Raw genomic sequence first — 27,230 nt, 5'->3', positions numbered from 1 at the left:
TAGTGGTGACCAGGTGTTCTATGAATGGGTTTGGGTTGGGTGGTTCACTAATTTGAAACCCGTTAGCCCAAATATGCCCAAATCAAAAACTTTGCCCAGAGTCCATATCGGGCGGAATTTCAGACCATAAATTACGCCTGATATATCTATAAGCTTAATCGCAATATTCCTGACATGAGGCCTGAGACCCAAAACAGCATGTCAACATACACCTTTGAAATTGTCAAGTCATGGCGACATGGTGGCTGACATTTAAAACACTGATCACTATATTTTTAGAATACTGATAGTATCCTTATCTCCTCTCCTCTCACGCTTCGTTTGGTATGCGGGAATGAGGTGGAATGGAATAAATATTCCCACTTCCCATTCTCATGTATAAAACAAAAGTTTTTAAAAGTTGGAATGCACATTTCCTAGGAATGGCCATTCCCACCTTATGTGGGATTGAGCATTCCCACGAAGTTGTCATGGAACGGGCATAAGTGGGAACCAAATAAAAGACATAGCTTCCAGATATGCCTATTCCCACTTTAGCCTCTAATTGCACCCAAACGTGAGAATAGGAATGAACATCCCATTCGCAAACTTATTCCATTCTATTCCATTCATTGTTTCATTCCATACTCACTTCACTCAGTTCCCGCGTACTAAACAATACATCATTATCTTTTCTCTCTTTAGCATAATTGTTGAGAGAATATATTTTTATTATAAATATGATCAGAATTCTTTTCATTTAAGTCGGGACAGTGGTTGGGAGCTTGGGTTTGGGCCAGATCAAAGATTAAGATCTAGTTCTTGTATAGCTAGACAGATCAGGTGGTTGAGCTTCATTCTCAAGTATGACAAGTTCTATGGTGTTGGTGCAAATTAAGGAACAGTACTTTAACCTAATTAAACATGAATTTGGCAAAGGTTGCAAAGGATTTCATCTTCTTACTTGGTGAACAAATTTTGTGTAATAGTCGAAGTCCAGGAATTTGCAGCTGCAGCACAAACTATGTCTCCAGAATCATGGATTCTGAACTTGTTTGTGTGAACATTTTTTTCATCTGACTCAAGTCTTTACCAATAGGAAAAAAAGGGTTGGTGTACTCCTATATTATTTCAAGTTTTTCCCTCACATCCGTGCATGCGTTTGCAAAGACTGCCGTCTGAAGTTTCCTTCTTGAGAAATTGGTTAACATTGGATCTAAGGACTTTTAAACTATACTGTACCCTTGGGCATTGCATCTCGTCGCTTATGTAATTTTTTTCAAATCATGTTAATTTATGAATTCTATAGTCTAAACATAAAAAAAGGTGAATAACATGTGATTTTTGGGAAGTACCTATTACTCAGATAGTCAAATATTTTGAAGTTTATCTAGTTTTCATAACCAAACAGGTGTTCTATGAATGGGTTTGGGTTGGGTGGTTCACTAATTTGAAACCCGTTAGCCCAAATATGCCCAAATCAAAAACTTTGCCCAGAGTCCATATCGGGCGGAATTTCAGACCATAAATTACGCCTGATATATCTATAAGCTTAATCGCAATATTCCTGACATAGTGGTGACCAGGTGTTCTATGAATGGGTTTGGGTTGGGTGGTTCACTAATTTGAAACCCGTTAGCCCAAATATGCCCAAATCAAAAACTTTGCCCAGAGTCCATATCGGGCGGAATTTCAGACCATAAATTACGCCTGATATATCTATAAGCTTAATCGCAATATTCCTGACATGAGGCCTGAGACCCAAAACAGCATGTCAACATACACCTTTGAAATTGTCAAGTCATGGCGACATGGTGGCTGACATTTAAAACACTGATCACTATATTTTTAGAATACTGATAGTATCCTTATCTCCTCTCCTCTCACGCTTCGTTTGGTATGCGGGAATGAGGTGGAATGGAATAAATATTCCCACTTCCCATTCTCATGTATAAAACAAAAGTTTTTAAAAGTTGGAATGCACATTTCCTAGGAATGGCCATTCCCACCTTATGTGGGATTGAGCATTCCCACGAAGTTGTCATGGAACGGGCATAAGTGGGAACCAAATAAAAGACATAGCTTCCAGATATGCCTATTCCCACTTTAGCCTCTAATTGCACCCAAACGTGAGAATAGGAATGAACATCCCATTCGCAAACTTATTCCATTCTATTCCATTCATTGTTTCATTCCATACTCACTTCACTCAGTTCCCGCGTACTAAACAATACATCATTATCTTTTCTCTCTTTAGCATAATTGTTGAGAGAATATATTTTTATTATAAATATGATCAGAATTCTTTTCATTTAAGTCGGGACAGTGGTTGGGAGCTTGGGTTTGGGCCAGATCAAAGATTAAGATCTAGTTCTTGTATAGCTAGACAGATCAGGTGGTTGAGCTTCATTCTCAAGTATGACAAGTTCTATGGTGTTGGTGCAAATTAAGGAACAGTACTTTAACCTAATTAAACATGAATTTGGCAAAGGTTGCAAAGGATTTCATCTTCTTACTTGGTGAACAAATTTTGTGTAATAGTCGAAGTCCAGGAATTTGCAGCTGCAGCACAAACTATGTCTCCAGAATCATGGATTCTGAACTTGTTTGTGTGAACATTTTTTTCATCTGACTCAAGTCTTTACCAATAGGAAAAAAAGGGTTGGTGTACTCCTATATTATTTCAAGTTTTTCCCTCACATCCGTGCATGCGTTTGCAAAGACTGCCGTCTGAAGTTTCCTTCTTGAGAAATTGGTTAACATTGGATCTAAGGACTTTTAAACTATACTGTACCCTTGGGCATTGCATCTCGTCGCTTATGTAATTTTTTTCAAATCATGTTAATTTACTGGGCTATATGAAATTCTTCATCAGCTTACAATTTGTATGCAGGTGATGGTGATCAGTTACTAAAATCTGTTGAAGTCCTTGATGAATTGAAGCAAGCAGGAGTGCAACCAAATACTATCACATATTCCATTCTTATAGTAGCATGTGAAAAGTAATATATCAGACTTGGTACTATTTACTTGAGTATGACCATCTGATTTTAATTTTCTAGAGTTATAGGAAAGATGAAGCTGAATTGGGCTTTACAATCTTCTCAAAAGCCAAAGAGGACGGTATCCCCCCTAACCAGATCATGTGTCGGTGCTTGACAGGTAAGATCAGGAGCACGTTTGATCAACTTTGCCAAAGTCGTAGGCATTTTTCTCTAAAAGCATTTCTCATTAAATCAACCTGATCTATCAACTTGTTCTTTCTTTTCTTTATTTATTTTTTTCTTGTTTATTTGAATCATATTTATTGTGGGTAGAACTCTTGTTTGATTATCTTTTTCCTTTTGATGATTTTTTCTCTTATACATATTAATTATAGACCATGATGACTAGTCTCTACTCTTTCTAGGTTTATGCTTAAAGAGTTTGGAGAAGGCTCATTCTCTTGGCGAGCCTATTGTCACTTTCAACTCGGGGAAACCACAGATAGATAGTAAATGGTATCAAGTTCTCTAATTGGAGTAATTTGCCAATATTTGTTTCTGAAAGAAATTACATTTTTTGGTGGTGTAGCGGGCAGTCAGGTGCTTTAGGATATTAATTTTTTATGTAAATCTTTACATAATGGCACACTTCTAAGATCCAAAGGTTTGTATTCAGATTTACTCTCAAGGATTACATTTATGATTGAAAAACCATTGTTACTAGTTAAATGTCAGATCTATGATTGGAGCTCTTGTCAATGGCTTCAAGCCCTCAAAGTCTGATGGTTTACTATGTGCGCCTCAGGCTTATTAAAAGACTTGGAGGCTGTTTCAAACCTTTTCTTTTCTTGATAAGGGGTATTGGGAGTGATGGGAGTATTGGGCCCCATAGGCCTTGCTCCTAATGAAACAGCTGGTACTGAAAAAGTAAAGCTACATGTAGCACACTGAACCTATCATGCAAAATCTTTCATTGTACCATTTATTAGATTAAACTAGGGGCTTCATGACTGACGTATAATTAGCAACCAGTCTCGAATAGATTTCTCAGTATAGTCTTTACTGTCTGTTCACAAGTTGTTCAGTTCAGTTCAAATGTAGAGAAGTATCTGCAGCTTTTCCTTCTGTAACTAGCAATCTTCTTTTCCGCTGCCTAGGTTATTTCAATGTGTTTAGCATCAGAGTCATTCAACCGTCCTATGCATAGAAGCAATGCATACTCAGAGTTGGGGAATGTCGTCACATTTGTGCCTGTGAACATCAGCGATGCAACCATTTCAACGAGTCTCTCTAACGCCTTCATCTTCGTTTTGCTTTACCAACTCTATTTTTGGAATAGGACTCAACTGGTTCTTAAATTCCGAGAATAGTGTGATATTAAAACCTCTGCATTTACTGCATTGTGGACATTTAATCCAGACATGGCTAGTTATATGGTGACTGCTGACTTTTTTAGTTTAATAGTAATCAAAATGGTCATTTTGGAAGATTATACAACAATATTAACTCTCCGATAAATGCTTCAAGGATTAGGCTTTCTAAGAACATCAGCAATGTAACCAATCAATGAGTCTCTCTAATGCCTTCAAATTCGTTTGACTCTATTTTGGAATAGGACTTGATTGGTTCTTAAATTCCGAATGTAGCGTGATATTAGAACCTCTGAATTTTCTGCAGTGTGGATATTTCATCCAAACATGGCTAGTTAAATGATGACTGCTGATTTTTATAGTTTAGTAACTATCAAAATGGTCATTTTGGAAGATTATGCAACATTGTTAATTCTCCAATAAATGCTTCAAGGAGTAAGCTTGCTAGGAACAGTAGTTCTTTCTCTGAGCATCGGTATGAAGGTCTCTTTCTGTTGTGGATAACAAGGTGGATGTCAACACTTGGGCCATGTAAAATGCTGAAGGTTGACATAATGCTAGGTTTAGCCTTTTATCTAACAGATTATCTAAGCAAGGTTTATATAGACATGAGTCCACATATTTGAAGAATAGGCTCCTGGTATGAACCTTGCCATAAATATTCGTTCCTTCTGCATCAGATGTCTTAAATGTGTAATCTAACTCTCAGATTTCAATTAAGGTGGTTGATCTTTGCCTTCACTGTCTGTTAACTTCCATTTGATAGCTATGGCTTAGATCTGACTTGACTGGTTGATTTTCCATGGCTTTTAGGTGTTAGGTGTAGACTTAAAATCATCTGTGTGTGGGTGCATGCGTGAGTGTCTTTGCAAATTATTTTCTTTTCATTCAAGTGGCTTCGTGGGAGAGTTCTATCTCATGTGAGAGCTTTCTCTCGTGTTGAAGTATAGTGCATAGTTCCAGTTTTGGTGATTTTTCTTGTCTGCAACTTGACAATTGCTCTTACCCAAACCCCGGTGAAACATGAAAGCAGTTTCCTTGTAAAAACTTCAGATTTCACTTCGAAATTTGCATCTAGGTTATCTTCTAAGTGAAATTACTTATAGTGTAATCTCTCAAATATTAATCTAGGTAGAAGGGACTGCTCTCTCATAAACAGAACAGTTATTTCCATTGGCATGCTTATAATTCTTAAGGTAGTCATCACTGAGACAATATTCTGTAGTTATAGCTAAAGGTGGTTCTAACTGCATGCAATATTCTTCTAAGTATTTGTTTAATTGACAGGACATCATGGGCAATTATGGTTTACCGTGAAACTATTTCAGCCGGCGTAATACCTACAATTGAAGTATTTTCTCAAGTTTTAGGATGCTTGCAGTTTCCTCGGGATTCTTCATTAAGAAGCCAATTTATAGAAAATTTAGGCTTCCACATTTATGCTTCAAGATGCTCAAACATTTGTTCGTTGCTGGATGGTTTCGGTGAATATGATACTCGCTCTTTTTCTGTGCTTGAGGTGAGAATTGAAGAACTATATAGTGGTCAACAATCCTAATGAAATTTATTGATCATTTAAACAATCTACAATTTGTCACATTAGGAAGCTGCCTCACTGGGAGTGATTCCACGTGTTTCTTTCAAGGACAACCCAATAGTTGTTGATGCGAGAAAATTACTTATCCATACTGTTGAGGTAAAGGTCCTTTAAGCACTGACACTTCTGACACTTAAAAAAAACAAGTCTGATTGATATTTCTACTTTCATTAAAAAAACAAGTCTGATTGGTATTTCTACTTTCACAATTAGGAAATTACTTTTTGTAATGCAGGAATAAATAGCACAACAAACTTCAGTTATTTATACATGATCATGCATGCTTGTTTACGGTTGGAATCTTTATTTTCATGAATTTTGAAAGTAATAGAGGTTCTCACTTCTCAGTAAATGACATGATTGAATGTTGTTATCCTTTACTATTGCTTGTAGTAAGTACTACAACACATTACAATTTTGGTTAGGGGTTTCCATCTAGGGATTTGATGGGATTTCTCTTTGAAGGCTACATAGTTGAAAGTTTCTCTGGTGTTTTATAATCAAGAGGTCCCTCTATCTTGTTACTCGTTTCCCTACTAGGTTCTGACTTCTAGTGGATGTACAACAAGAGACCAGAGGTATATGTTGATACATCTATCGCAACCCTCATAAATTGTCGGCCACCAATCGGGCATCCTATGTGGAAGAGTCGCCTAAAGAAGCGCTGTCGAAACGCCTAATTAGGTCTCCTCCTTATTCATAGAGCAATCGATCACCCAACAATGTGGAAACATTGAGAAACCTGTGTTCAAACTAAGGTGAAGCAAACAAACCACCACATAAAAGAGAACAAGAGCAAAGGCACGAATCGGAAATCACCTACATCTACATGGAGAGAGTGAGTCTTTTTTTATTAGAGATTATACTGGATACAATGTTTCTTACGTTCTTGAAGAACCCGCAAGAAATCAATCTCAATCTCATCAGAAAGATCGCACAAACGCTAAATTTCTCCACTTGGTTTTTTCTCAAACTCTTCTACAATATGCAACTCTTCTTAACTTCTATCTCTTTAACCCTAGATCTAGAAAATTTGAATTTATAGGGTCCAAACTAGATACATTACCATATAGGGCTCTTACCTGAAATAGAATTCTAAAAAAAAAGAAAAAGAGATCAACTCGATCAGACTAACCAGTTCGACCTGTTGGTGTATTGCCAGTGACACGTGAGCGGTCGGACTGTCAGAGCACTGCTCGTGCTCTATTTTGCCTCATGGTTCATTTCTGTCTCTTCTGATGTCTCCTGGGCTGAGTACAGGGCTATTTCTGACAATCTCTACATTAGGCTTGTATGAGGCAATATTCGAAAATGTCGATTCTTCCTTATAACCTCTCTATAAAATTGTAAATGCTATGTAGAACAAACACCTATGAGAAGTCACTTTTAAGCCCCTCCCCCCTTCTCCCTAAGGGCTAACCAAAGTGATCATCGCTCGCCATTTGATGTCTTGATACCAACCCTCATTGTTGCATAGTCTAAGCTCGGTTCTTGACTTGTAGCTGGTTACTTGATTCCACCTAGAGTCAGAACTTTCACCTAGAGTCGGAACTCCTGTTACGGTTCTCCCTTGGAATCCAAATTGAAGCGCATTTTTTTTCCTTATGGTTTTACACCATCTTGAAGACAATGTTCCACCTTTTAACACCGATTCCTTTAGATACTCAGTATAAGCAATCTCCACATTTTTCCCTACTAGGGTGGGATTCCTATCGTGGTATATGGTGATGGCTCACTTGTGCACTTAGGTTCGATAACCCTTTGAGTCAAGCACCTCTAATGATATCAGATTATGCCCTGCCTTCGGGACTAACCGAATATTGTCCAATGTAATCACACTTCCCCTTCTTCCTGCCTCTGTGAATGCTCCTTCATTTGCAACGTTGCACCTCATGTCATCCGCCATATAGACAGTTTTCTTGACGTCTTGCATACCGGAGTCAAATAGATTCATTTGGGAGCATATTTGTAATACATAATCTAATACCCAACCAGCACAAGAGTGTTGTTCTCAAAAACCATGAAAACATCGACCCGTTGACTTTCATCAATTGGAATAGCAAACGTGTTATCCAGTTAACTTTCCTTAATTCCCGCTGTCTACGAAGTTTAGACCACTGTTGAATCCTCCATCTTCTGGCCCTTAACTACTTTTGTTGTTTGAAGCAAATTTTTTTACATGATCATTTCCTTGGTAAAGATAATAGCTTTTAGCCCGTGAACTTGGCTCGTTTGAAGATCTTCCACTCATATCTACCACTAACCCAGCACTAGACTCATCACCACCACTATGTCGTCGTTGAAAGTCCTGTATGAGAAGCGCCGCTTTGATGTTTTTCATGGTGATTGTCTTTCTGCCTATTGTCGATGATGTCTTCAGATGTTTATAGCTCCCAGGAAGAGTGTCCACTAGAATCATTGCCTTGTCCTCATCTTTAAACTTTGATCATGTTGTTGCTAATTCAATCACCATTCTGTTGAAGGTGTTGAGATGCTTCAACACCATTGTACCTTCCTTCATATGCAATCTATGCGCTTGCTGCTTCCAGCATAAGTTAGTGGATAGACATTTAATTATGTACATCTCCTCAAAATTCTTCCACATCTCAAATGTGGTCTTCTCCTCAATCACATTGTACGACACTTCATACAATAAAAAGAGTAGAATCGTACTCTGCGTCTTCTGATCCAGCTTCATCCATGCGCCACTTGTCATCTTCTCCGGTGTCTTGTCTACCCTAGCAAACCTTGGTCTATGTCCTGTTAAATTAGCAGTGCCTCCATCCTTTTCTACCAAAGCCCAAAATCCCTCTTACCATCGAACTTTTCAATCTCGATCTTCATCACTGAAGAAGTTTCTATTGCCATGTTGCAAGATCAAACCTTTTTTCAAAGATGAAGATGATCTACGTGATTTGGCTTTAATAACAATTGTTAATGCACCTACTGCAACCTGATACCAATTGTTGGCCACCAATTGGCATACTATACGAAAGAGCCACATGCGGAAGAGTTGCCGAAACACCCAATTAGATCTCCTTCATAGCTCAATCAATCACCTGACAATGTAGCAACACTGGGAAACTTGTCTTCGAACTAAAGAGAAACAAGCAAACCATAATAGAAAAGAGAACAAGAGCAAATACACGAGATTTATGTGGTTTAGCAGTTGCCTACGTCTTTGGCAGAGAGTTGAGTCTACTTTTACTAGATATTATACCAGATACAATATTTCTTGCATTCTTGAAGAACCCGCAAGAAACCCTCCCTCAATCTCACTAAAAAGATCTCATAACTCTAGATTTCTCTAGATTTCTCCTTAGTTTGTCTACAACTCTCGTTTACAATATGCAACTCTCGTTGGCTTCTATCTTTTTAACCCTAGGTATTTATAGTGTCCAAATTGGATACAATACCATATAAGACTCCTAACCCGAATAGAATTCCAAAACAAGCAAAAGAAGCCCGACTTGATCTGATCGACCAGTGTACTGCTCGTGCTTTGCATGAGCCTCTGCTGTCAGACTCTCCATGGTCTTGGGGCTGAAATACGAGCTACTTCACAACAGTATATTTGATTTTCAGACCCAAAACGATAAGGATCAGAGATGATTACCCTACGACTTTTCCAATCAAATAACTGATTCATTCCTGTTCTGTCACGCACAAGCCTGGACATGGTTCAAAGATAAGAAACAAGCCTTCTGCTAATATAGTCTCCAGAGTTAACCTCCTCCAATTTCTGCGTTCAGAATTCATGGATGTTGCCATATTTGAGTACAACTTCTAAGATGTTTTGAGGTTTTAGATTTTCTTTTAGAGGCATGAATATCATCCTTCACCACTTGAGCATTTTTCAACTAGAGAGTTTCCGCAATGATTCTTCCCTCAAAAATGTTAGATGTGATCAAGTCATATAACATCGAGTTTTATATACCCCAAGTGTATCACTGGCACACAACCCAAGTCGGGTATCACTTGTTCCAGTGATAGTTTCTATCCTATGAATGATGAAACACTTATCATAATCTGTGCTGCTTGGGTAATCTGATATTGCATTTTAGATTGCTATCTTTTTCATATTGACGGATATTTCTATTGTGTTGTAATAAGGTATGAGGACTATTTAATTCCTGTTTTCAGTTTTCTTTGAATTGACAATCACTTAAATCAAATGTATGCCCAATGTGATCGTTATGGATATACTTAGATGTCATTGTCATCTCCAGCCTTCCCCACTTTGAGTTTAACTGTTCAGAAAAACATCTCTAGTTGTGATAATATATTATGACATCTGTCAAGCTTTACATCCACTCTCTGAGTTGGTTCACACAATTTTCCTAGCGCAAGAAACTGCAGTCAGGACATGTGTTCTCATTAAACTGGTAGTGGTTGGTTTTGAACCTTGATTACTCTTGAAGTTAAGGCTAATTTGATCAAGGAGCAAACTTTTATAAACTCTAATTTTGGAAACAATCTAGAAGATAGTAGAAATGAAAGATATTTTAGAAAGTTAGTTCCATCTCTGAGGCAAAATGTTTAATATCCTAAGCATCTGTTGCAAGGGTGAGAGGCATACAGTAGAAGGCGCATAGTGTTTGTAATAGTTACACATTTCCTTGAAGGCTCTGTTACTCACCAAGCTTCCTATCATTAGGAAAAGGAAGGAAAGAAAGTGGAAAAAGGAATAATAAAGATGAAACAAATGCTTTACTATAGGTCAATCTGCTTAATATAAATGCATTGTGTATTAGGCCCGTTAGTATAGGTCAATCTGTCGGATAAATGCCCTTGTGTATTAAGTGTTTTGGAACTAGACTGTCAATTAATATTTGATCCAGTTGGCCACTTCAAACATAAGACTAAATGCAAGTTCCGAACTTTCTTTGGTTTTAACTTTTGAGAGACCTTGTATGCAACTTCCAGTGCATTTGAACTGGTAGATAATAAAATAATTAAATAGTTTATTAAAGATTTGAGTTTGTGTTCTAATTTGGCAGGTCCATCTCTTAACGATTCTGAAATTTTTGAAGCATCGGTTGGCTGCTGGTAAGTACTAAGTAACACGTGTTCCAAAATCTGACATCTTCATCACCATTTTGCATCGATAAATATTGCTGTAATAGTCTAAGTGTGATATACACCCTAAATGTTGTGATCTTGAGGAACTTAGTGTGATTTAATCATTTGGCCAAGTGTAACATGGATCAGGTTATAACGCAGAAGCCTGCGAAAAATGAAAAGTGTAAGGGTTGTTTGGAAGGGAAAGACCGAGGATATAACTCTTTTCATTTTTCAAACAGAGGAAGATGAACTGGATGTTGCCCGTAAGCACTAGGCTCTTTCCTTGTTCCATCTATGCTTTAGATTGTATGTTATCGTTAGGAAAAATGCTTTCAACCCCCTGAACATTTTTTAACTATGTATTGACCCAAGGTGACTAGTTAAAGGTCCAAGCCCCGTTATATTCTAAAAGATACTGGTTCCGCACCTTACATTGTTGAGTACCGGATCTACCCTTATCTCTCATCTTCTTCTTCTGTCTCTTCTCTTCCGCCCCTCAACATATTTAGTTAAAAAATCTCCTCTTGCCGTCTCCCCACTTCGCTGCGTGAATGGAGGGGCAGCAAAGTGGGAGGCAAGCAGTGGATGGGGGCCGAAAGGGAGGCAGGGGCCATTTCTTCTTCTTGGTGTTTTTTTTGGGTGGGAGGTTTGGGGGTGGCGGAGATGTTGTATGTGGATTTGGAGGTTGGTGGTGGGGAAGAGAAAGTAATATTGTTATTATTTTGTTGCAAATAAGTGATGCAAAGGGGTGTTGAGGGTTTAAAAACGGTAGGAGGTTTCTAAGCTTAGGCTAGCTAACTTGGGGAGGTCACATATGCCTAAGAAGCTGTTCATTGAGTCCCTCAATCCAGAGTTCAGTTTTTCCTCAAAAAAAGTCACTTTATGACCAACATTTTGTTCTTAATAAGAGCCCTCTGGTCATGTGCAGGTGCAAGGTTACCCAGCATAACCATATTACTCCTTACAGAGAAGACACAGATTAAGCCTTCCAATGGAGAAAGAAGAACAGTTAATGTTGCTGGAAGGTGAAACACATTTCCTTGTTTATCTACTTATGAAATTAAAATCGTTAATCCTTCACAACTTCTTTCCTGTTGTTTAAACCACATCTTGACAGCATAAAGGTACAGGTCATATAGATCTCATATATGCAGTCATATGTATGCTATTAATGAGTGGTCTGAATTTATCAGTTTGATGCTGGTGCAAGATAACCTCATTCATGGTATTTCTTTAGGTGATATTAATACATAGCAGAGTTTCTTTTGTTTTTTATTTGAGTTTATACAATTTCAAAATATCGTGGGCTCCATCCGGAGCTTTTGGCAACTTAGAATGGCTAATGGACTGACACAAGAATACCCTCTGGCATTGAAAAGCCATCCACTAAAGTATCACATGATTTTTTCGTGGTAATGTGCTTCTTGATCTCTAGACTAATTTTAGGTGTGCAAGTTCGGCTATATGCATTGAGATGTAAACTATGTTAGATTGGACAAACCAATTGTGAAGTTGTATCGTGCCATTTGCATGTCAAACATGCGTATGGTATAGTCGGTTGAATTTGTTGCAAGTTGGTGCCTTCTGTACTTGGTGTGTCCATTTATGCAGCATAGAATGTAATCATGGTAAACTAACTCGAGACGTTCTTGTCTATATATATTTTTCATACTTAACTTCGATCTAGTTTTTAATATCAATAAGCAGCTAAAGATGATTCAAACTCCATACATTTTTGAATGCAAAGCATTTATTTTTTTATTAGGAAAGATGAGCATATATGTGTATGTGCATGATGCATGCACGGCTAGTAGGTTCTCTTAATCATTCTTTAATGATGTTGTATTTCAAACCTATGATGTGTTTTCAAGTTATTTTTTATTTCTGGAATTTTGAGAATGGACGTTATATTATTGGCCAAAGTCTGGTGGCTCTAATTTTTTGTTGCATAGATCCATGAAGGCATTGAAGATTCCACTTGTGAAACTTCTAAACATCAATTTGTATATGATTGTATGAAGTGGCTCCATGAATTTGTTCACAATAGCTTCTACTATTCCTTAATGCAATCCAAGTGCGGGTTCCCCAATCACTGGGTACAGATATAATCAGTTTTTGTTGAGTTATATGTGGCTTAACTTTTTTAGGGTAGTAGAGGAAAATTGCAACTATTATATAATCACCATAAGACCTCATGCTGTTGTACGAGTACAATTGAACCCGGTAAGGACCTATAGAAGCCGACCTTACATTTCACAATTTCAGGTATCAGAGCCTATCCCTAACTCTGATCCTAATACTAATCCAACTTTCTAAGCCTAACCCTAACCCTAATTCTCGCCGTCTTCGTCTAGATCCGGCGTCAGCCGCCGTCGCTCGTCAAATCCGATGCTGCTCATCTCTGCCACTGCTTCAATTTGTTGTTGCTTCATCCGTCGCCGTTGCTACGTTTGCGATCTTTCGCGCCGCTGCGTCGTCCAATTCCGAGCCTTCGCGCCAGCTCGCCTGCCGCCAGCTCGCTCGCACTAGCTTCGTTCCAGAGACCGCGACCGCCATCGCCACCATGGGGCCTTCACTCGTCGTCGCCATGCTCCTCTGTCCCCCTTCCTTTTTTGTTTTCGGATCTGAATCAAATCTAAGAATTGTACTGTAAATAAAATTAAAAAAATTAATTAAAAAAGTAATTAAAAAACCTACAGGTTCCATCTTAACCTTCGGGTTCTTGATCTTTAACCTTCGGGTTTCATGTTAATCTTCGGGTTCTTGATATTTAACCTTCGGGTTCCATATTAACCTTCGGGTTCTTACACTCTAACCTTTGGGTTTAAAATTAAACCTTCGGGTTCTTGGACTTGTTTAGCCTAGTGGCTAATTTAAGAATTATTATCTAGAACTTGGACATGCTTTGATTATTTTCAGTTTGGAGTATAATTTGTGGAGAGTATCGTCTTGAACTCTTAATGATGGTCGGATCTGAGGAATTCAAGAATTTTGAGTTTAACGGTCCAGACGAAAGTTTCGAAAATATTTTCTGGTCGAATCACTAGCTGGAAGCTTGATGAAATTAATTATTTTCAATGGAAGCGTGTTATTAAAATCTACATGTCTGGCCGAGGTAAAACTGGTCATTTGTTGACAGACCTTCCTACTCCGACACCGGAATCTTGGACATTGGATGATAGTGTCCTCTTGCATCAAATTCTTAATACTATGGAGCCTAAAATTCAGCATTTAGTTCTTCATTGTATGACAGCGAAAGAAATTTGGTGTTTTTTTTGCAAGACCTCTATGGGGATAGCAATAATATTAATCGGGCATATGAAGTAATTCAAGAGTTGTTTTGTAAGAAACAGGATGGTAAACCCATGGATGATCAATATGGTGAGTTCAATCGTCTGGCTGAGGAACTTCGTCAGATTTTTCCTATTACTGTGGATATAAAACAAATACAGAACCAATGGAACAAACTTATGGTACTCACCTACTTAGGTACCCTAGAGTCTGTTTACGCCTCTACTCGACCACAAATCATGGGGAGTTTCACCATTATTTCTCACTGAGACTTATCACTTTCTGAAAAACGTTGTCCCTGCACAGTCACTTACATTCACTGCGGATTGCTCTGCGCTTGCCACTCAGAATTAGTAGTCTTATGGATGAGGGGATCATACTGGTGTTCTGGAAGAGAGGAAACTTTGAAGGGCGAGGAGGCTATCACACTGGTTGTTCTGGGGGCCAAGGTGGTCAACGAGGTGATCATGGAGGTCCATCTTAAGGCGGACATACTCGACGATGACTCAGTGAAGACTTGTTAACTACTGTCACAAATCAGGACATCTCAAATATAATTGTCCTGAATTGAAAAAGAAGAAGGCCAATGGTGCTTACATGACTGCTCATGACAATTTTACCTCATCTGATAGTGAAAGTCAACTATAGTTAGTCTTTCATGATGCGGAACTGCAGCGTCAATTTCTAAAATTGTTCCAACAGTACCAGAATTCACAAACATCGTCTTCCTCCTTATTCGCTACTCTCAAAAGTGCAGGTACCCCTTTATCTTTACTTGCATCGTTCTCGTCTAATACTTGGATTATAGATACATGTGTCACTGATCATATAATTGGGAATCAAGGTATCTTGTCATCTTTCAACCCTACATCTAATTCAAATGGCTTGGCTTAATCTCAAGTTCAAATCTTTTTCCTCATTAGAGTGTGAGTCGTGTCAACTTGGCAAACACCATCATGTGTCTTATCCTAATCGAGTCAATAAGACGTCTGCTAAGCCATTTGATCTTGTTCATTCTAATGTCTGGAGGCCATGCCCAATAACTTCTAAATTAGGGTTCTGATACTTTATCAGTTTGTAGATGATCACTCTCGTTTTACCTGGATTTATCTTCTCAAGTCTAGGTCTGAAGTCTTTTCCACATTTGAACTCTTTTATTCTGAAATAGTCAATCGATAAAAATATTTCCATCTTATAATGCAAAGGAATATTTGGATGACAACTTCACTAGTTTCCTTGAACAACATAGGATCCTGTATCAGTTTTCTTGTGTTTACACTCCTCAGCAAAATGGAGTTGCTGAACGAAAGAATAGACATCTCCTTGATATTGCTCGGACCTTGCTATTCCATCGTCACGTTCTTAAAGAATTTTAGGGGGAAACTATCTTAATAGCATGTTACTTGATTAATCAAATTGTCTTCTTTTGTTCTGCAAGATAAAATTCCTCTCAAGATTCTATACCCCAATGATGATCTCTTTTCGCTTCCTCCAAATATTTTTGGCTCTCTGTGCTTTGTTCATAATCACAGTCCAAATAAATAAAAGTTGACTCTCGGTCTATTAAAGATATTTTTCTTGACTATACCTAAAAGTATAAATGTTACAAGTATTTCTGTCTATCACTCAATCGTCTTGTGTTATCTGTTGATGTAACCTTCTTCGAAGATAAACCCGGTCATTCTAGTTCTCCATCTCCATTATTACCGGATGAGTATGACTATTTGATCCTGTAAGAGTCATTGGTTACTGGTGGTGGTTCATCTGCTGACAATACGCTTTGCACTACTGGCAAAGACTCGGTTCGGTTTAACGATCCAATTCAAGTTTATCATCGTCGCTCTGCTCCTGCTCCTGTGCCAACGTCAGCCTCAACACCACCTCCTCCGCTCGAAGAAACTGAATCCGTAAGTGCACATTTACCTCCTTCTGCGGAAGACCTTCCTATTGCTTTTCGAAAAGGGACACTCATTTGTACTCAACATCCTATTTCTGACTGTCTCCTATGATCGTCTCTCCTTTATTTTTCGATCTTTTGTTAATTCCCTCGACTCATATTTGGTTCCTAAGAGTGTGTTAGAAGTCTTGTCTATTCCAGGTTGGAACCAAGCGATGCAGAACGAAATGAAGGACTTGCGGCAGAATGAGACTTCGGATTTAGGCCCACTCCCACCAGGAAAGCGGGCCGTCAGCTGTAAGTGGGTGTACATTGTTAAGTTAAATCCTGATGGAACTTTAGCTCGCCTAAAAGCCCGACTGGTTGCTAAAGGCTATTCACAGGTGTATGGCTTGGATTACGTAAATACCTTCTTTAACGGTAAAAATGACATATGTCCTGATTTTTATTTCGTTAGCAGCGACAAATTACTGCCCACTTCATCTGTTGTACATCAAGAGTATATTCCTTAATGGTATTCTAGATGAGGAGGTTTACATGGAGCAACCACCAAGTTTTATCGCTCAGGGGGAGAATGCGAAGGTATGTGGGCTGAAGAAATCACTCTATGGTCTGAAGCAGTCTCCGAGAGACTGGTTTGGATGTTTTGCATTGGTTATTCAGGAATTTGGGCTTTGTCGTGCACAGAAAGATCACTGTCTTCTAGCGATTTTAGAATGGGAAACGAATTCTACTCGTTGTCTCTGTGGATGACATTATAATTACAGGGGATGATGTTTCTGGTATTGACAGTCTGAAGAAGTATTTACAGGCACATTTTCAAATCAAATATCTTGGTTTCCTAAAATACTTCATAGGCATTGAAGTTGCAAAGTCACAGAAGGATATTCTTCTGTCACAAAGAAAGTATGTCCTGGATATGCTCTCAGAAGCTAGGATGTTAGGATGTAGAAGTAGTGATTCTTCAATGGATATGAACTCATAACTACTACCAAATCAGTAGGAGCTTCTCGAAGACGTTGGGCAGTATAGAAGATTGGTGAGGAAACTGAATTATCTGACGGTGATTAGACCTGACATCACATTCACAGTCAGTGTTGTGAGTCAGTTCTTGTCCGTACCAAGAACTACTCACTTGGATGTAGTAATGAGAATTTTGAGGTACCTGAAGAAGGTTCCAGGATAAGAAATTCTCTACTCATATCAAGGACACATCAGAGTTGTAGGCTTCTCTGATGCAAATTGGGCTGGATGTCCTTTTGATAGGACATCGATTATTGGATATTGTGTCTTTCTTGGAGGAAATCTGGTGTCATGGAAAAGTAAGAAGCAAAGTGTTGTGTCTCGGTCCAGTGCAGAATCAGAATACAAAACTATGATAAATGTGACACTAGAGATGGTTTGGATCAGAGACCTATTGACAGAGATTGGTCTCCCTCCAGAAGGTCCCATGGATCTATATGGCGATAATAAAGCAGTAATTTACGTTGCTGAGAATCTCGTGTTTCATGAGAGAACCAAGCACATTGAAGTCGACTGTCATGTAATTCGCAAGAAGCTCGAGGACAAACCATCACGACAAAACATGTATCGACAGTACATTAGTTGGTAAACATTCTTACAAAACCATTTGGTCAAACAAGGGTTAACTTTATTTGTGATAAGCTGGACATACATGATATATATGCTCCAAGGGGGAGTGTTAGAAGAAAGTATTAGTTCAGTATTGGTTTAGTTCCATATTGTCTGTGAGACTAACTTGTAACTAATTCATCTCTATAAATAATAAAGTATAGAGTGAGGAGAACTCTCTCAAAAAAACTCTTTTCTCCAAATCTTAGCAGTAGTTTTTTCATGGCTGAATATGCATTGTCCACGTTAGTTCTTTGCCAACCAAGTCATTAGCAGATACTCATACTGTATAGTCTAAGGTTTGAGTTCCATAGAATTTATTGTAGCATCATGCACTAAAGATATTGTAGTGATAAATTGAGGTTTCTTGAGAGCCTGATGAATTAAGTTCTAGACAGGGTCTTCATTCAGGTAAGATTCTTGATTAGTTACGAAACTATTGGTATCTTTTAGTTATTGATCATTTTAGCATGTCTGATCAATAAAGGCTAATCTTTTTTTGGATTAATCTTGGAATTTTAGTGTTAATAGAAATTTTCTTGTAGATCATCTATAAAAGGAAAATTGTTGTTTAGGAATTTAATGCACATAAGAAGCGTTTTAGATTCTTATTATTAGGAAAGCTTTTATGTTATCATGATTATTATTCCTTATTAAGAATAGTTTCTTTGTGACCAAGTTTGTGAGTCTATAAAAGTCTAATTTTTAAGTTATATAGATGTTTTAGGAGTACACACGTACGCGCACACACATATATATATGTATGTGTTAATGTCAGAAACTTAATTGTGCGGGTTAGTGTGGATTTGGAAGAGACCAAGGTCCCTCAATGAGTTTTGATGACTGATCACTTTGAGTAGAAGAAGATTCCTGCACGCATATGAAATGTCAGAGGGTCAGAGTTGGGTTCTCTGGTGGTTACTTTGACGATCAAGTTGGTGATAATTTTGGGAAAAAGTATGTGAAAGAAGTAGTTTTTTAGGGCTTTTTGTAGTAGAGAATAGGTAATGTCATGTAGTAGGCAATCTACCTATTTATAGTGAACCGAAAAGGGTATTTGGGTAACCTCGACCGAGTTCATGCAGTCGGCTTAGTCAGTCGAAACTTTACATTTGTTGGCAGTGGGTGATTCGAGTCATCCTTGCGTTTAATGCGACGACGACAGAATGTTTAAGGTGCTAGTGATTTGAGGAGTTAAGACTTCGGTTGAGGAGTAATGATGGCTTTGGCCATGCATTTACTGTGACGGTTACTAGCTGACATTACCTAGGAAAATGAAGCAGATAAGTTTCTTCGTGGTTCAAGATGCGTCGCCGGGTCAGAGTGAAGACGTCTTTCATCTCAGTCCTTTGAGAGAGCTTGAGTGGGGACGCCTTTCATCTTGGAGTTTTAAGAGAGAGCCTGGGTGAGGACGTCTTTCCTCTTGGTTCTTAATATGCTTTAAGGGGAGCCGACACTCACGAGACCTAGGTCGGGTTGATGTATCAGGTTTGAGTCAGCTAATCGAGATGTGTCATCCTCTTGAGAGTAGTTTACACTTAGCAATTTTTGTGATACAATAGTGTGTGTGAGGATATTAGGTATGAGCTGCTAGCTCACTGTCATGTGAACCCCACCCCGATGTGACTAGCAGGGCTCATATAACATTGAGCTAGCAGCCCATTGTGCAAAATGGGTTGTTAGCTGTGAGATGTCATATTCCCATCCACTCATTTTAATTCCCAACCATACTCAACTCATATAAATGTGGGCTCCGATTTTAATGAGTGGAGAGGAATATGTCACCTCACTGTCAAACACAAAACTTTGTGTTTGGTACTAAGCATACACATTTTTCTCATATATATATACACACACATACACATTTTTCTCATATATATATACACACACATACATACACACACACATATTATAAACAGAGGATTGAGGTGTTAAAACTTTTAATTCCTCATTTGCCCTCTTAAATTTTGATAAATTCTAAGTATGCCATTATCTCTAATTAATTTTTTATTAAATAAATATAATCACTTATTAACTCGTCACCTTTCTAAATAATTATAATTATCAATAATATTATAACTATTAGTTGTTTAATAATAATATAATATAATAATTTATAAAATAAGTATACACAATTATTAATAGTAACCAATTAAATTATTATTATTATAGTTATGAATTATAATAAAATAATTAAAATAATAGTATACATAAAATAACATATTACTAAATACTATTAAGAATTATAATTACTAAATACTATTAAAAATTATACTATAATTCAATGAGCAATAAAATAAATAGAATAGATATTTAATATCATAAATATTGTAATTATTTTAATAATATCACATAAATTATGAATTACTCTATTTATTTAGTATTACATTATTAAATAAAGTAAATAAACAATTTAATATTATTTTTAGAATATTTTCTCAAAGATTATTACATGACACTGAATAATCTATACTTAGTAATGATTGAAAACTAACCTTTTTACAAAAAAATTATTCAATATTAATAATAATACTATTACTTGTTAATGATAGTATAATAAAAATTATAAAGTATTTATAGTACTAAATTATTTAAGAGCATAATTAAAAATTTAATTTGATAAATATTTTATAGTATATAAGTAGTTTAATTATTTTAAATTACTTGAACTAAGAATTATAATATTAAATAAGCTACATTATAGTAAACCCTTGTGAACTTTCAGCATTTTACAGTAAATAGACTTTATGAACTTTCAAAATCCTCTAATTACTTTTGCAGAAAGCCCCAATATCTTTTAGATAAATTACGCCAAACCCCCAATAACTTTCAAAATACCTTTTTATGGCATTTTATGGTTGTAACTTATATGGTTATATGCAAAATTTAGAAAATTATTGGGGGTTTTCTATGAAACATAAAAGTTATTAGGGCTTTAGTATGATTTTGAAACTCCATAGGGGCTTAAAGTCCATAAGAGTTTAGTGTAATTTACCCTGTTAAATAATTATAATGAGAAGTAACTATCGCAATATATTGCTGGTATTAGTTGTAACTAAGGATCATCAGGAAAAATCTAGTAAGATCAATGCAGCTTAGTTAATTTAGAGTTAAGTTAACAACTTTCAAGTTAGAGGGACATATTTAAGAGAACATATAAATTCGCTAGACTTATTTAAGAACAATTGTAGATTTGGCGGACTTAGTTAAAAAAATGTTAGCATTAGGCAATCATTATAAGAAAAATTTTCAATTACAATAACTACACAATAATAATTAATTCATGCGTTTCTTTTTAAGCAATTTTATTATACAATTTTATTTATTAACACATACTTTTCCTATTTACAAAAAAATTAAAACTTAAAACATTTACGTTCACCTGCAAAGCACGTGCATTATACTAGTATATATAAAATAATGGGTATGAGGTGGTGGCTCATTTTGCTAAATGAGGCGTCACCTCATAACTATCATTCCTATACACACACACATACACACACATATGAGGAATATGAGTATGTTTGGTAGTAATGTGGCAAATTCTCATCCCCTCATTCAATGAGTGGATAATCATGTGGGGACTAGTTTCAAGTGGACAACTTGAAATGTGTGGATGAAAAGTGACCACATCAGTACCGGTCACCAACTTTGTACTTGGTACTAAGGAATGGAGAAGATCATCAATTGAAATAGTCTAATTTATGAATCAAGAGGCGCTTTCTTAGGTTGAATCTGAGGTGCCACATTATGAAACTTTTCCATATATATACGATTTTGGTGCAATCTTGGGTGTGACGTGCTAGTTTTTGAAGGTGAAAGACCTTAATTCACTTGAAATTATTGATCCATGTGCGAGACCAAATTACAATTAAGATCGGTGTGTTACACTAAAGCTGGGCAATCTACAGTGGTCTCGTTGATAAGTAGTAACATCCTCCATTCACTATTTCTATTGTCAAGTGTCTTGACTGGAGTATTTTCATTAATATTTCTGAAAAAAACTATTGTTTTTAGCTAGATATAAAACTTGAGCTTTCTTGTGAAATAGGACCGGACAGGCTGCTGGTTCCTTATTGAGGAGGCTGGGAATTCAATACTCGGGAGATGAATCATACGGGAAAATAAGAATCAGTGGCCTTGCTTTAAGAAGGTGGTTTAGGCCTAAACTTTCTGAAGCTTCCTTTTCTGGAAAACCCGGAGAAATGATTCCTATACAAGCTCGTCTAGCCAAGGGAATTGCTGGTCAGCAGCGCGATATTCGTAGTTATAATCTGTCCCTTGAATAATGGGAATGCTACTTGTTGACAAGTAAGTTTTTAGCTAGGACGAGATTGACGTATCTTATTCCATATATTGTTATTTTTATAATTATCATGTTTAAGGTTGATTTGCATGAAATTCCATCCCTCTGCATTCTTATTACTTCGGATGGTTTTCGAGTGAGCAGTCATAGTCGTTGTGGACTTCAAAAGTTTCTGTTTCTAGTCACCTTTGAGAGATTAATCATATTGTTCTACCCTTGTTGACACAAAGGGAACATTGAAACATCAAGAAATTGTACTTTTATGACATGGGAAACGGTTCTGACAATTTGATCAAGGGGTGTCTGTTGTAAGAACCATCTTCTAAAGAGTTTATTTGTTGGCTTCATTGTCAAGAATAAAATTTGATAGAAAGAGTTGCGTGATATATAACATTTGGTTGACCTCAAGTCAGTTGTTTTGCCCACTGAACTTCCACGACATCTAATTAGTAGGATTTTTCTTATAGAAGTTTGTTCTACAACTGATCGATGCGCGTGATTAGACATTGTCAGAGTTTCAAGGCAGATTCCTCTCTCTCTCTCTCTCTCTCTCTCTCTCTCTCTCTCTCTCTCTCAATAACCAGAACCTTAGTCTTCTTTGCATATGCCATTATACTCTTTTTCAAGCTTAATGGTAGAATGTGAATTTTTCCTTAAGTTATCTTATAGCCTAATTTGTGTCTTTCTGATTTACCAACAATCGTTTTTCTTGCAAATTTTGACGTTTGCCTGATTTCAGTTTATATCAGCCATTTGTATAGGAAGTACGCACATTTTGTTCAGTATTCATTGACAACTCTTTAGGTATGCATGCCAATCTTGTTACTTGCATTTCTCATGAAATTTTAGTGGCGAATATCCTTCGAACATGGAAATTTGTTGTTCAAATCAGTCTTTTGATTGTACGGTTTAACTTGTGGAATTACCTGGCACTCAAATGTTCATGGTTTATTTTGTATTATGTGGGGAATAATAGAAAGTTGGATGCCTCGAGGTCAACATGAGAGTTCCAAAACTAGAGACCAACATTGGATCAAAGATTGTGGCATTCTCGAGTTTGATTGTGTCATGCATGCTCTAAACACTTGTGCACCAAAAAATTTCGAATGTTTAAGGACTATCGTCATCATGTGTGGCTTGAAGACCCGTCATTATTTTTGCAGCTTTTGCTTTCCTCATATAGGAATAGTAGCAGGGCTGTTTAGTTATTTCTGTACCTGTTCATCATTAAAAAAAGGACTATCCTCATCACAAGTTGAAGCTTTAAGGCAACATAAAGCTAGAGAATTGTTTTGTTGAGGGAGACATACACGAGATCACACAGTACTGAAGACCCATAAAAAAAGAAATACGCACATGATAATAAATATCTTCTAGTTCAACAAAAGTAACACTCAGATTTATTGTTTCAAGCATCATCGTCATCAGTCATCATCTATCTCCAGTAACTAAAACTAGCAGTTGCAGTGGCAAGCTCGACCAACTCCCCGTCTGAGGTACACACACTGACCTCCTTTCCTGCATCCACCGTAATGACAGACATCCCTGCAGGCATTGTTCGCCAGTGGGCTGTCAGGGTCGCAGCCCTCCACTAGAATGTTGCTGCAGCACGTCATCGCTGATGGATAGTCCACCCACTCTGAACCTGAGTTGATGTTTTAAGAAGATAGACATAAATATGGAGGAGAAACAGTGGAAGAGGAAATGAAGTCGCTAATGTCTGTGTTTGAATACTCACTTGTAACCACTAGCAAGCAGAGGAGCGTCATCGACTTGATTGCAACTGGAACTGCCATTCTAAGGTTTGTTCCTTTTGGTTTTAGTTGGATAGTAAATTGGGTGTGTTGTTGCTAGAGAGAGCTGCCATTCTAAGGTTTGTTTGTTTTGGTTTTAGTTGGATAGTTAATTGGGTGTGTAGTTAGCTAGAGAGAGAGAGAGAGAGAACCTTGTTTTGCTGTCTTTTTAACCCTTGCCGGATAGAGAGAGAACCTTGTTTTGCTGTCTTTTTAACCCTTACCATGTTCTTTCTGTATTTTATTAGATATATTATAAAGCATGCATGACAAAGGAAAAAAGAAAATATAAGATGACAGCTCCTTTTGCTGAAGGAGCTACTCAGAGTTGGATTGTTTATGAGATCAATCGTGATTAATCACACGGAGGGGGGTTTTGCCGTTCACGTCTTTTAGCAGTAGTTTTCACGAAACTATTAGTAGGAAGTGAAACGAGTGAACTATACAAATGTCTGCCAGTTTCGGTACGGGTCCTTGCTAAAAATGGAAAGGAAAGGTACTTCTATACTACCACAGCATCTGGTTCCATTTGCTGCCTGCTATTTTAGGTATAGGCCCCTATTCTTTGAGTACAAGTAGGTCAAACCACATATTTACCAGTAGTTTGGGATTTGAGCCACGCGGTTCCTAATGACAATAGGAATTCTATGAGAATTATCCTATGTGAGTGGGTTGCTTTACATCATTAGTAAAATAAATATAATTCTCAAACTTACCCTTTAATGACCAGCAAATGGTATAGATCACCCCGTTATAATTTGTTCTGGTAGAATATTTACTCTGCTAATGGCCATATACAAATGTTCCAATCACTTTCGCATGGTGATGCGATTATATTGGTTTCATGTTCATATGAGATAAATGGAACTTGATTCTCTTTTTATATGAGAGAACATTTGTCAGATAAGAATTTGAAGTTTTATCATATAAAAGTAGCATTTGAGGAACACAGCAGCGTAAATGATTCTCCTTAATCTCAATTATTATGTCCAATTTCGTTGGGACACATGGAAAATTCATTTATCATATTTAAACTCGGATCTCCTTTTTGTAATAAATTGCACCATTGCCTCCTATAATTATGAAGCTGTACATGGTAATTTGACATAATGTTCTTCTATAATAGACGGGACATTTATTTGTGTGTTTGTGTGCGGTGTAGCTAGCAGGGTCGGATGTATGTGTGAGAGGTGGTGTCATATCCTAAGTTATGACTAAGGGTGCGTTTGCTAAGTTGCAATTGGTGGGGTTGTGCATGCAACTGAATTAAGTTTACCCAATTGCAAATATTTATTCAATCTCAACTGAAGGACAAATTTTCAAAACCGACCCCTTGGGGTTTTTATTTGCAAAAAACGACCGGTTTTGAAAATATTTACAAAAACCGACCCCAGGGGCTGAAAACAGGTCGGTTTTTGAAAATTTTTTTCCCAAACTTCACGGGAGTTGAACTCCCGTGAAGTTTTTCTCATAACAAAACTTCACGGGAGTTCAACTCCCGTGAAGTTTGGGAAAAAATTTTTCAAAAACCGACCTGTTTTCAGCCCCTGGGGTCGGTTTTTATAAATAAGTGTGAAATGGGTCGTTTTTTGCAATTAAAAACCCCAAAGGGTCGGTTATTGAAAACATTTAGTCCCTCGAACTGAACTGTGCGGTTCCCAACATACACTGCAAATAATTATTTTCTATAAATTTCTTTAAATTATTTTAAGGAAAAGTTTGATGCATCTGCGAAAAACTACTATTTTCTAGAAAGCCAGATTATTTTTTTGATAATAATATTTTTATCCCCAAAAAACATAGTTTTAAAAAAATATTATTTTACAAAAAAAAATTATTCTATCAAAAAAGTTATTACTTCTCTCCCAAAAACTTATAATTTTCCAAAATCATTATGATGTTTCAACATATTATTTTTCAAACACAACTATATATTTTTATTGAAAGCAATTCTTTTTCACACACACACAAATATATATAGTATATATAAAATATATATAATCATATATATATATATATTATATTAGTATATATATATAATATATATAATACAAAAATATTTATTTTTTGAAGTAAAAGAATATTTTAAAATATATAAGATTAACTAATAATTATTTTTAATTTGTTAAAAGAAACAAATTGCATGCGAAAAAGTTGAGTAGTACCAAATAATTCCAATTACAAGATGTAAAATTTAAAGTTCTAGCCAAACAGTTGCAACTACAATTGCGTGCAACACCTCTTTGTTGCATGTAACTAATAGTTGTATTGCAACTATAGTTACAATCTACCAAACACACAATAAGTACAAATTAAGTAACACCATTAAAAGTAAATTACCCCTAAACATGATGATGTCCATCATAATAATACGACAATATTAGCGGAAGTATAAAAGGAATCCATACTTGATAGAGAAGGGGAAAAACATAGATGGGTTTTTAACCTCTAATATCTAATATGTCTAGATTACTCAAAAGAATCCCTTAATATGTCAAACATTAAGGGAATCTGAGCACAAGTTCCATCTAAATAAATTCTTTCTTCTTAAGCACAAAGGGAGGAAGAGACCAGAGGTTTAAATTTATCTTAACATTGATAATAACTTTTGACTGTACCATTAAAGTTAAAATGTCAAGCGTTTTTTTCACATTGGGGCTGAAATTTTATGGAGAACGTAGCACTGAAGCGAATAGGATTTCCAACTATAGAAATTAGATATATACATGTAGCACTGAAGCGAATAGGCTACATGGAAGAGTGCATATTTAATTCATCGTGATGTAGAACCCCCAACGGAATCTGCACTATAAACATTTTTGTTGATGGAAATGTGCAAAACATGATCTTCTATCCATTTCAGGCTCCTTTCCAAACTAGCCACTCAAACATATCCCCAATAGTTCCGTACAAACCAACAAGCTCCTCTAAACAAAAATCTCAGTCCAAGAAGAAAATCAAACAAGAATTAGAGCACATGATGATCCCATTCATTCGTTCGTTCATATGCACATCCATTCCTTCATTCGTTTACATAAAAATCAAACAAAGATCTGATAATAAGCCAAGAAACACGATGATCACAATCTAAATAATGCAAACTCACAGCAATGATCCTTATAACTCCCATTGCTTCAAACTACATAAAACCTGCACAAAGCCTTGAATCAATTGAATCATGAGCCTTCATCTTTTTTTATGTAAACAGTCGAGGGCAGAGATGTGGCAAGGTCGCAAAGCGAGGGCGAAGGGGCGGTGATCATGGGGGGACCTGCGGCGCTATCGGAAGGCGATGGAGGCGGATCTGTCGCAGCAGC

The 27,230-nt window shown here is 36.8% G+C and overlaps 1 protein-coding gene across 5 annotated transcripts in view; it reads left to right on the top strand.

Annotated features, from left to right (window-relative positions):
* The window catches only part of LOC109838771 (pentatricopeptide repeat-containing protein MRL1, chloroplastic), a 36,247-nt gene extending 12,305 nt beyond the window's left edge, over positions 1-23,942 (top strand). For 2 of the 5 annotated variants that reach the window (XM_020407191.1, XM_020407190.1), the window contains exons 12-19: positions 2,873-2,981; positions 3,050-3,141; positions 3,389-3,479; positions 5,621-5,852; positions 5,937-6,029; positions 10,931-10,979; positions 11,923-12,019; positions 21,866-22,508. In XM_020407191.1, coding sequence (XP_020262780.1) covers positions 2,873-2,981; positions 3,050-3,141; positions 3,389-3,479; positions 5,621-5,852; positions 5,937-6,029; positions 10,931-10,979; positions 11,923-12,019; positions 21,866-22,103 — 1,001 coding nt within the window. In that variant the 3' untranslated portion in view covers positions 22,104-22,508. Of the gene's footprint in view, positions 1-2,872; positions 2,982-3,049; positions 3,142-3,388; positions 3,480-5,620; positions 5,853-5,936; positions 6,030-10,930; positions 10,980-11,922; positions 12,020-21,865; positions 22,509-23,533 lie in introns of those variants that run through there. The other 3 variants (XM_020407194.1, XM_020407193.1, XM_020407192.1) reach the window with 3 other exon arrangements.

The sequence above is a fragment of the Asparagus officinalis genome, chromosome 4, assembly GCF_001876935.1.
Source record: "Asparagus officinalis chromosome 4, Aspof.V1, whole genome shotgun sequence".
Lineage (NCBI taxonomy): Eukaryota > Viridiplantae > Streptophyta > Magnoliopsida > Asparagales > Asparagaceae > Asparagus > Asparagus officinalis.
The sequence above is the reverse complement of the archived record's forward strand: the minus strand, read 5'-3'. Positions and strand labels throughout refer to the sequence as shown.